Source organism: Chiloscyllium plagiosum, unplaced genomic scaffold (assembly GCF_037043375.1).
Source record: "Chiloscyllium plagiosum isolate Xiang-an unplaced genomic scaffold, Cpla_swu_hap1 HiC_scaffold_12, whole genome shotgun sequence".
NCBI classification, from domain to species: domain Eukaryota; kingdom Metazoa; phylum Chordata; class Chondrichthyes; order Orectolobiformes; family Hemiscylliidae; genus Chiloscyllium; species Chiloscyllium plagiosum.
The window spans coordinates 35,245,378-35,255,792 of record NW_028270150.1 but is presented as its reverse complement, the minus strand read 5'-3'; the positions used below and the strand labels follow the sequence as shown (position 1 = coordinate 35,255,792).

Genomic DNA, 10,415 nt, shown 5'->3' with positions numbered 1-10,415 from the left:
TGAGTTATAGAGATGTACAGCACAGAAACAGACGCTTCGGTGCAACTCATCCATGCTGACCAGACATCCTAACCTAATCTAGTCCCATTAGCCAGCACTTGCCCCATATCCCTCTAACCCCTTCCCATTCATTTACCCATCCAGATGCCTTTTAAATGTTGTTGTTGTTGTTGTACGAGCCTCCACTACTTCCTCTGGCAGCTCATTCCATACACGCACCACCCTCTGCGTGAAAAAGTTGCCCCTTAGGTCACTTTTAAATCTTTCCCCTCTCACCTTAAACTTATGCCTCTAGTTGCCATTCACTTTATCATAATAAAACTTTACACTGTGTTATGTAACAACTGGAGTTATTTTACATTGGTACATTCGGACACCAGGTGACCCAGCCTTGGCAAACGGTTTACCACAATGACTGCAAGCATTTATTTGCTTGGATAATTGCCTTGAACAAAGTAAATAGCTATGGGTTATCATTGAGCTCATCTATATTCTTTATTCATCTCTTGTTTACTTTGAGTTTTAACCGTAGTCCAGCTAATAACTGATTTTTATTGCGTCTCCAAGTTATTTTTTGTAAGTAGTTCCCTTCCCCACTCGCTTCAGCTTTCCAGTTTTCTTCTGATGTAAAAACCAAACTTGTTTTATATTTTATTTTAAGCAATGACGTCTGACTGATGGTGTTTAGTCAGAAACTGAATCCAAACCTGTATTCCAAAAGTGAAAGAAATGCAATGTTGTGATATGCACTGCTGGCTACAGCAAACTAACCAACCATCTTCAATGTCAAATTCCTTTAATGCTTCATTCTATTGCAATAAAAGTATAAGTCACATCAATAGATTACTTCCTAGCATTCCAAAGCATTTAGAGTTTTCTTTTTATTGAATTTGCGCAGCATTTTAAAATTGCATTATTTTAATATTTACCATTGAAAAGTCTTTTCAGATGTTTTCATTGATGTGGAACAGAATCAAAATTATTATATTTATTCTAGAAAGCAAAAAAAAGTTAGAAATCTGACAAGTAAAAAGCGAAAGTTTAATTCAACAGAAGCTGTACAAGTCTGAAAGCTTCATGCACAGTCAATATGGAGATTTGCTCTATCTAATCTAAAAGCAGTTTAATAAAGACTGGATATCATTGTTCATAAAGTTGCTAGAAGGATTGAGTGTGAAAACTTTGGAGTGAAGGTTTATGTAATACACTACTATATGGAGAGGCTGTAACATCATGGTAGTTTCACTGTGTTGGCAATCCAGAATGTTCTAGGGCTCACATTTGAAATCAATAAAAACCTTACCTAATAATGACCATGTGACCATTGTCGATTATCATGAAAACCCATCTGTTTCACTCATTTCCTTTCAGGAAAGTAACTGCCTTCCTTACCATTCCAGTCTGCATATGACTCTAGATCCATCACAGAGTGGTTGACTTTCAACTACCTCTGCGCATTAAATGTTATGCCTACACCCCACAAAGAGCTTATTTTTTTTAAAAAATTCATTAGTATTGAAATTAACATTTGGATTTGAAAATAGAAACAACTGTGTACTTGCTGATTGTCTCTTATGCTGAGACAAATTCAAAGACCAAAATTTTGATCTTGCTTTCCATGATCTGAACTCCAGAACGCCAGTGTACAAATAGAAACCAGGATCAGGAATAGGCCATTCAGCCCTTTCAACATGGGTGAAAGTGAGGACTGCAGATGCTGGAGATTAGAGTCGAGAGTATGGTGCTGGAAAAGCGCAGCAGGTCAGGCAGCATCTGAGGAGCAGGAAACTTTGATGTTTTGAGCAAAAGCCCTTAATCAGGAATTCATCAACCCTTTGAACGTGCTTTGTAATACAACATGATCTAGACTGATCCTCTCTACCAATGTTGTATTCCTACTTTGTCTTCGTGGGCCTTGATGCCTTTAAAATCTAAATTTTTATCAATCTTTATTCAATAGTCAGTGACGTGACCTCCACAATCTTATGGTAGAAATTTCTCCAAGCATACTACCCTTAGTGGGGAGGAAATGTTTCCTCATCTCAGTCCTAAATGGTCTACCCTGTTCTCTGAGACCGTGCCACCTGGTTCTCGATTCTACAACCAGGGAAAGCATCCTCCCTTTATCTAGTTTGAATAATCTTGTTAGTATTTTCTACATTCCAATCACATCCCGTCTCATCCTTCTAGTGAATGCAGGTCCAGCTGAACCAATCATTGTAGTTCACTGCCATCCAAGCATCAGCCTAGAGAACTTCTGCTGTACTCCCTACATAGCCAGTCTATCCTTTCTTGGGTAGGGAGACCAAAACTACACACAATACTCCTGGTGTGGTCTCACCGAAGCCCTGCGTAACTACAGTAAAACATTGTGTTCTTTCTGAACGCAAATTGTTTTACAATGAAGACCAATACATCATATGCCTTTCTAACTGCTTGCTGCACCTGCCTGTCTACTTGTATTGATTGATGTACAGACACACCCAGATCCTTTTGTACATCTGCATTTCTGAATAGATCACTGCTTAAATAAAGTGTTTCCTTTCTGAAGAAAACCGACTTTATCGTTGCCTGCACAATGAGTGATTAAAATTCAAAAGCAGTGAATTACAATGAAAAAGCAACCAAAGCAAGGGTTTTGCGACTCATATATCATTGAAATGAAGTAGAGCAGTTGGAGAATCTCTTGAAACTTACATGTTTGTTAACTGCTAAGAATTGTTTTTATTTCTCTGAAAACCACTAACTGTACATGTTGTATTTGAACCAGATTCACTTATTTGATATTGATGTACCTGGGAAAATCTGTTTCCGGGAATCCAAGACACTTTCTCCTGGGAACACATTGTGTACCTTTGACATGCGTAAGTAAAAACACAAGCCCATTGAACACGTGATTCCATACAATGGCAGGACATTATTACATACACAACTTCTTTCTTGTTAACTGAGAAGTGGGCAGCACGGTGGCACAGTGGTTAGCACTGCTGCCTCACAGCGCCAGAGACCCGGGTTCAATTCCTGCCTCAGGCAACTGTCTGTGTGGAGTTTGCACATTCTCCCCGTGTCTGCGTGGGTTTCCTCCCACAGTCCAAAAATGTGAAGGTTAGGTGAATTGGCCATGCTAAATTGCCCGTAGTGTTAGGTGAAGGGGTAAATGTAGGGGAATGGGTCTGGGTGGGTTGCTCTTCGGAGGGTCGGTGTGGATGAGTTGGGCCGAAGGGCTGTTTCCACACTGTAAGTAACCTAATCTAATCAGAAACTGTACCACTGATACTGCAGTTGCTTGGTGTAAGGTGCAAGTTAACATTTATTATTTTTCATGTAGGGATTTTAAATTAGATTATTAGCTGGAAATTGAGTGGGAGAGAAACTGGATAGTGAGCAAATCAGAGTGAATGTATATTTTTTATGGACATAGGTAGTTACCTAATTATTAGTCTACTTTCTTGTCAAACAATCATGACAAGACTGTGGGAAGACAGTCTTTTGTTAAAAAGCAGAGTTGTTTAATTGTTAAATATTTCAGTTGTACACATGGTTTTCAGTTTAATTCATCTATCTATATAGATATATTTTTGACAGGGAAGGAATTTTGTAACTTTTTTAATCCTGGTTATTGACAAGAATTGAGATTTATAGATTAGATTAGATACCTTACAGTGCGGAAACAGGCCCTTCAGCCCAACAAATCCACACCGACCCTCCGAAGAGTAACCCCTCACCCCCAGACTAATGCACCTAACAACTATGAACAACTTAACCTGACCTGCACATCTTTGGACTGTGGGAGGAAACCGGAGCACCCGGAGGAAACCCACGCCAACATGGGGAGAATGTGCAAACTCCGTGCAGACAGGCGCCTGAGGTTGGAATCAAACCTGGGACCCTGGCGCTGTGAGGCAGCAGTGCTAACCACTGTACAATGTCAATATATTTTGCCAAGTATAACAGTAAACTTACAACATATGTCCCATCCATTCCTTCTGTCTTCCCCAACTAAAAGCAATGAAACTGCCATTCTGCTGGGGTGGAGCTCCATCATAAAACAGAGGTGCTCAGGTTTTAAACACCATGGGAAACCATGGTTCAGATGAAACCTCTACAAATCAGTGTCAAATAGCAGCATATTACTCACATGTGCAACAATGACTTGGCATTATTTGCCAATTATTTTATTTCCACCCACCCCTACCCCATAAGTCCACTTTATTTTGGTGAAGCAGGCAGATTAGTAATGGTTTGAAAGACACTAAAAATTTGCAGTGTGGAAGATTAACAGTGAACTTTATAGTTTATATATGTACACATAGGATGTTTATAAAGTCCTTGTGCAACTTCAAACTATAAAGTCAGAATACAAAGGGATCTGGGAGTGCAAGTCCAGGATACTCTAAAGGTTGACTTGCAGGTTGAGTCCGTGGTTAAGAAAGCAAATGTAATGTTGTCATTTATCTGAAGATGGTTGGAATGTAAAAGCAGTGATGTGTTACTGAGACTTTATGAAGCTGTGGTTAGGCCCATTTAGAATACCGTGTCCAGTTTTGGGCCCCACACCTCAGGAAAGACATACTGGCATTGGAGCTTGTCCAGCGGAGATTTACACGGATGATCCCTGGAATGGTAGGCCTAACATACGATAAACGGCTGAGAATCCTGGGATTGTATTCATTAGAATTTAGAAGATTATGGGGAGATCTAATAGAAACTTACAAGATAATGCATGGCTTAAAAAGGGTGGATGCTGGGGATTTGTTTCCATCAGGCGGAGTTACTAGGACCCGTGGAGACAGCATTAGAATTAATTTAAAACGGAAATGAGGAGACATTACTTCGGCCAGAGAGTGGTGGGCCTGTGGAATTCATTGCCACAGAGCGCAGTGGAGGCTGGGATGTTAAATGTCTTCAAGCAGAGATTGATAAATTCTTGACCTCGCAAGGAATTAAGGGTTATGGGGAGAGTGAGGGTAGGTGGCGTTGAAATGCCCATCAGCCATGATTGAATGGCGGAGTGGACCCGATGGGCTGAATGGCCTTACATCCACTCCTATGTCTTATGGTCTTATAAACTTTGGACGTGCGCATGATAGAAGCAAACTGCAAATGGCATATGCAAACACAATGCTGTTGAAACTGTTTTTGCTGTTTTCTTTCTTTTCATTTCAGATGCTGAAATTTAAATTATAACAGTAGAAAGTGAATGGTTATGGTTAGGAAAATTGAAGTACATGATGTTACAGACTCTATAAATTATGCTTTCATTTACTATTAAAGTTGGACTTGGACTGAGAGATTAGGATGTGCTCAGACTTTATAAATATCATGCTTTTGGGTGTGTGTGTGTGTGTGTACACACAATGAATGTGTGTTCTTAATTACAGCTTGATCACAACTTAAGTCTTTTTTTTAAATCTTCATCTCTTTGCAGCCTATTGCAAGGTTGGGATTGGGATCTGTTATGATATGAGGTTTGCAGAACTTGCTCAGATTTACACAAAAAGAGGTAAGTAACGATATTGTAGAATGAAAAAATCTATTGTGTGTCCAATTGTTTGCTTTCCCAATACTGTGCAGCATTTTATGAGGTGTTATTTTTTAAAGATGTTAAATCAAAACTTTGACAGACCCCCTCATCTAGAATCACAGAAATGTTGCACTATGGAATGAGTCCATTCAGCCCTTTATGCCTATGCCAGTTGTACTACCCAGAGCCAATGTTCTGCCTTTTTCCTCATATCCCTGCACACCATTTCTATCCAAATAAGCATTCAACACCCTCATGAGTGCCACAATTGAACTTGCCTCCACCACATTGTCAGGCAATACATTCCATACCCTAACTATATGCTTTTATTTTTATTTTACAAGTGTAAACAATCCACTGGCATTGTTTGAAAAGCAGGAGAGCTCCTAGTATTCTAGCAATTAAAAATTTTAAAACATGATATAGTCATTGTTACTTGTTGGTCTTTGTGTACAAACTGGTTGTCACATTTCTCTCAGGGACTACACTTCAATAATATTGAATTGACTTTGAAGCTGTTTGGGAAAGCCTGAAGACTTGGAAAGACCTAGATAAAAGCACTTTAATATCTTCTTTCCAAAAGTGGTTGCAACCTTGAGCTCCTCTTAGTGCACTTATTTCATAATGTTGTTAAAAGTACAGCAAATCTCTTGTTATTGTGGAAATTATCCATTTACACACAGGACAGGTGCCATAGACAGCTGTCCAGATTAATGTTTGCATTCAGACATTTATTCAGTTTTATTTCTCACCAGTTTCCCTGAAGGCTGTGGGAAGTCTATACAAACCAATAATCAAAATTGTGGATTCATGCTCAACTAGAAGAGATGAGGCTACTTGTGATCAGGAACAGGGTTAGAAGGGCCGTTCAAGGTAGCATTTGTACTTCCACGTAGTGACACAAGTGAATGTCAGCTGTTTGTCCTGTTTTAATGGTATGAGTATGATATGGAGAAAGCACCAAGATAGGAAGTGGTGGACAAAGGCTGATTCAGGTGGTGTTCCTTTTCCCTTCTCTGGCAGCATCTGCTACTCTGACTGACTCTAGGTCCCATTATGGTTACCAGAGTTGCCAGATTTAAAAAAAAATAATGTGGGTCAGATAATGTTTTGAAACAAATTAGAAAATAATTAAACTTTTGATGTTCTCCACAGGCTGCCAACTTCTAGTTTATCCAGGAGCGTTCAACATGACCACAGGACCAGCCCATTGGGAGCTCTTGCAAAGGGCGAGGTGAGTGGCCAATATATTTTGTAGATTATGGGAGAGATTGTAGTAGGTAGTTTTATTTTTAAACAAGCTTGAAACAGTCATAAATTGGAACAGGTAATGTGTAAGTGACAGATTAGAGTAACCGTTCAAGTGAAGATTCAGTTGAATGTGTTTTCTAAACCGTACAAAATGATCGAGCTAAGAAAAAGCATTACTGTCAACATTTCTACTAAATTTGGAGATCATATTGTTCAAAGTATCCCTCATTTAATAAGTGGCAGGTTTACATGATGTTCTCATGTTAGATTCAGAGTTTGGTTAGTATAGTTTTTTTTACAAAAAAACTTTAAATCAAAATAGAATGTTGTAAAAAAAAAAGGTTCGTCAGCATCTGTGAAGTTGAAAGACATATTAACCTTTTGTATATAAACACTGTCAAAACTGAGCAGTAAAGAATCCCATTGAAATGGAAGTATACATGGTTTGAAGAGACAAGAAGAAGTGATTCTGCGGAAAAGACACTGAAGATATACTAAGAGCAGTAACTGGAATGGTGATCTATGATTAAAGCCTTCAGACTATTGGCATTTTAACAATGTCTTTATAAGTTATAGGTGATACTGGCAAAACATTTCTTATATCAATGGATTCCCCTTCCTGGAAAAATATCTTCATGCATTCCTCATCCTCCCATCAAGTGGGTGGGTCTAGGGAGTTTCCAAGCTGTCCATTTTACCCTTAAGCCTTAGCATAACTACTTCTCAAAGAGTTCTCTGCCTGAAAACAGGCCTGATTCACAACACTATGATCTCCACCATGGGGAGGGGTAAGAAGGAAGATCCTGAATACACTCCAATTGGCATCAAACCCTGGGCTCTTGGCACCAATTTGCACACCAGTCATCCATCCAACTGGGCCCACCCTCTTTCCAGGAGTCTGAGTTGCTATGACAACATGTGCAGGCTCCAACTTCTTTCCATCACACACCTGATTAGGAATCTTCCTCACTCTTATCATTTGCTATTGGCTTATGTTGGAACAATTTACAAACTGACACTGAACCTGTTGGGAATACACTTTCCTTGACCGTTAAGTTCTGGAGTGGGCATGAAACCCAGAACTTCTGATTCAGAGGCAGGGATGCTATCCAGTCTCCACCCTAACTAACACCAGCCAAAAAAGATCCTGCAGCATGTGATTATCAACCTAGGGGCGGAAAGCAGGGAAGGAAAATGAAACATTCTTGATGGTCTATTAGAGCTGGGAGTATTTTTGAATGCTACAGCCTGTTGTCAACAAGTATCATGCCTGTATCATCTTAATTTGTGGCTCAATTATTTACTGATGCCCCTTCCTTGTACAATACACCCACCTTGGATATACCACTAACAATCCCTATAACTTTGAAACCAGGTCTGCTCCCACATGTTCCTCAGAAGTGTGGCTGGAGGTATTTCTGGTTTTATTTCTACGTTATTTGTTGAGTCATTAAATATACATTTTATTGTTTTTAAATCCTATGTAGAAATTTGCTGTAAAATATGTGCAGTATATGAAAAGTAACAGGGTTGTTAAATTGCTTGTTCATCTCTTTGCAGGGCTGTTGATAATCAGGTTTATGTAGCAACAGTTTCACCAGCACGAAATGAGAATGATTCCTATGTGGCCTGGGGTCACAGCAGTGTAGTAAACCCATGGTATGTATTTCACAAGCTAATTACAGATATAGAAAGTAGTTTGGTATGTTTCAGCTCATCCGTTCCATAAATTACCATACATGACTATGTACTGTGGTTTCTTTAGGGTTCCAGTTACTTCCGAAATCATTTTAAAACTTCTCCCTCTTAAAAATTAATTATGGAAATACATTTTTTTGTTGACTGACCACTTAATCATATTCCTTTATGTATGTATGAATGTCTGTTTCGTTTCTTTCCAGGGGTGAAGTTGTAGCCAAGGCCGGTCATGATGAGACTATTGTTTATGCAGATATAGGTGAGATTCTTGAACCCTGCAAAAACTGTTGAGAAGCTTTCTTCTTATCTAATGAGTAATTATGGGAATTTCTACCCTTTCCTTTATTGCTTTTCTTACCCAAAATTTTAACCTGGATCAGTGAAAGGCTCACTTTGTTGCCACTGTGCTTGGTTTTGATGTGAGAAAATGGACAAGTTTTTAATAATCTTTTCATCCTTTTGCTCACACATTCTTTTTGTTCTCCAGTGGGTGGTCACTTTCACAGTGTGGCTTAGATTTTCCTCTCTCATATATGGTCTTTTAATTCTTTCTATTCACATACCGTAAATACATATTCAGAAAGTTACTTTATTTCTAACTACACATCTGTTCCAAGAGTAGTTAACAATTTACATTTTATACTTATATTTACATTTTATACAATATCACATTGCTTAGGGTTGAAATTCAATTCCATCTTCCAGAGAGATCCCTACAATGCAGCCTGCCAAACAGAAACAGTTTTTCAGGACATGTACTAGATTCAGTAATTCAAAGTTGTAATTAATCTTTTACAATATCATTGTCGTAGTACTGGCAAAGTTGAAATGGCCAACACTGTTCATATTAATTTCTCTGAAGTGGATAAATACACAACTCTTGTAGACAAGAAAATGATTTTTTCATAACCAGATTTTTCTTACGTTATGTTCAGAAAGACACTTAACTTCCTCACAATGCAACACTATGCTGAAATTTTTTGTTTTTTTTTCTGAACAGATTTGAATTATCTTTCAGACATTCGTGAACAGATACCAGTTCTAAAGCAGAAACGACATGATCTTTATAGTGTGCAGGCAATGCAAGATTAAGAATCACAGTCTCAAGATTATACTCAGAAGCAGTAGATGAAATACAAATCTTCCAATTACCTCATCAATTTATTAATAGATGTGAAATGCATTGATTTAAGACTGTAGGTACAGAAAACATCAGTTCTCTTGCTTAGAATTATGGATTATTAGCAGCAACTTGTAATAAAGTCTTCAGTCTTAAATGACAAATCAGTGTTTAAATGTCATATGAACTTAAAATTTAAATTACAATTTTATACTGTATAAATGTTTTATACTCTTGAAGTATGTTGATAGCAAATTGTAGATTCTGAGGGGCTTTTACAATGGTAGCGGTGGGGATTCTTAGCAGTAAAAAGAATGTTTATCAAGATTTCTATGGACCTCAGTGTGTGCATCCCTTTGGATTTTCTCTGTCCTAAAACAATGATTTATGGATCCGTGAGCACTTGCAGTCCTGTTCATCACAGATGAATAATTACCAAAAGGCTATTTCACAAATGGCTACATTTCAAAAGTGCTTTGTTGGCTGTAAAGCACTTTAGGGTATCCTAGAGTCATGAAGTGTGCCACACACATATAAAAAAAGATACAGTTGAGGCCACGCCTATCAATATTTCATGTTGTCATTTTCATACTAAGTTTGGTGACTGATCAGAAGGACATCTGATTGATAACTGGTTCTTAAGTGGGTATAAAGACGAATTATTATACTCTGCTGTTCCAACAAAAAGAGCTAGAATTTTCCTCTAAACTATACAGAGCAGGAAGGGTTCAGAGTGGAGGAGGCAAAGTACTTTTACCCAAACAATAAATTGAAAAATTAAGTTCACATGGTATTTGCCATCTGAACATGGAAATCTGGGTC

General features: G+C 38.3%; 1 protein-coding gene across 3 annotated transcripts in view; it reads left to right on the top strand.

Annotated features, from left to right (window-relative positions):
* Positions 1-9,920, top strand: part of nit2 (nitrilase family, member 2) — a 27,406-nt gene extending 17,486 nt beyond the window's left edge. For all 3 annotated transcript variants that reach the window (XM_043701151.2, XM_043701153.2, XM_043701152.2), the window contains exons 6-11: positions 2,771-2,864; positions 5,429-5,503; positions 6,680-6,758; positions 8,336-8,434; positions 8,677-8,732; positions 9,474-9,920. In XM_043701151.2, the coding sequence (XP_043557086.1) occupies positions 2,771-2,864; positions 5,429-5,503; positions 6,680-6,758; positions 8,336-8,434; positions 8,677-8,732; positions 9,474-9,565 (495 nt within the window). In that variant the 3' untranslated portion in view covers positions 9,566-9,920. The remainder of the gene's footprint in view (positions 1-2,770; positions 2,865-5,428; positions 5,504-6,679; positions 6,759-8,335; positions 8,435-8,676; positions 8,733-9,473) is intronic.
* The last annotated feature ends 495 nt before the right edge of the window (positions 9,921-10,415 follow it).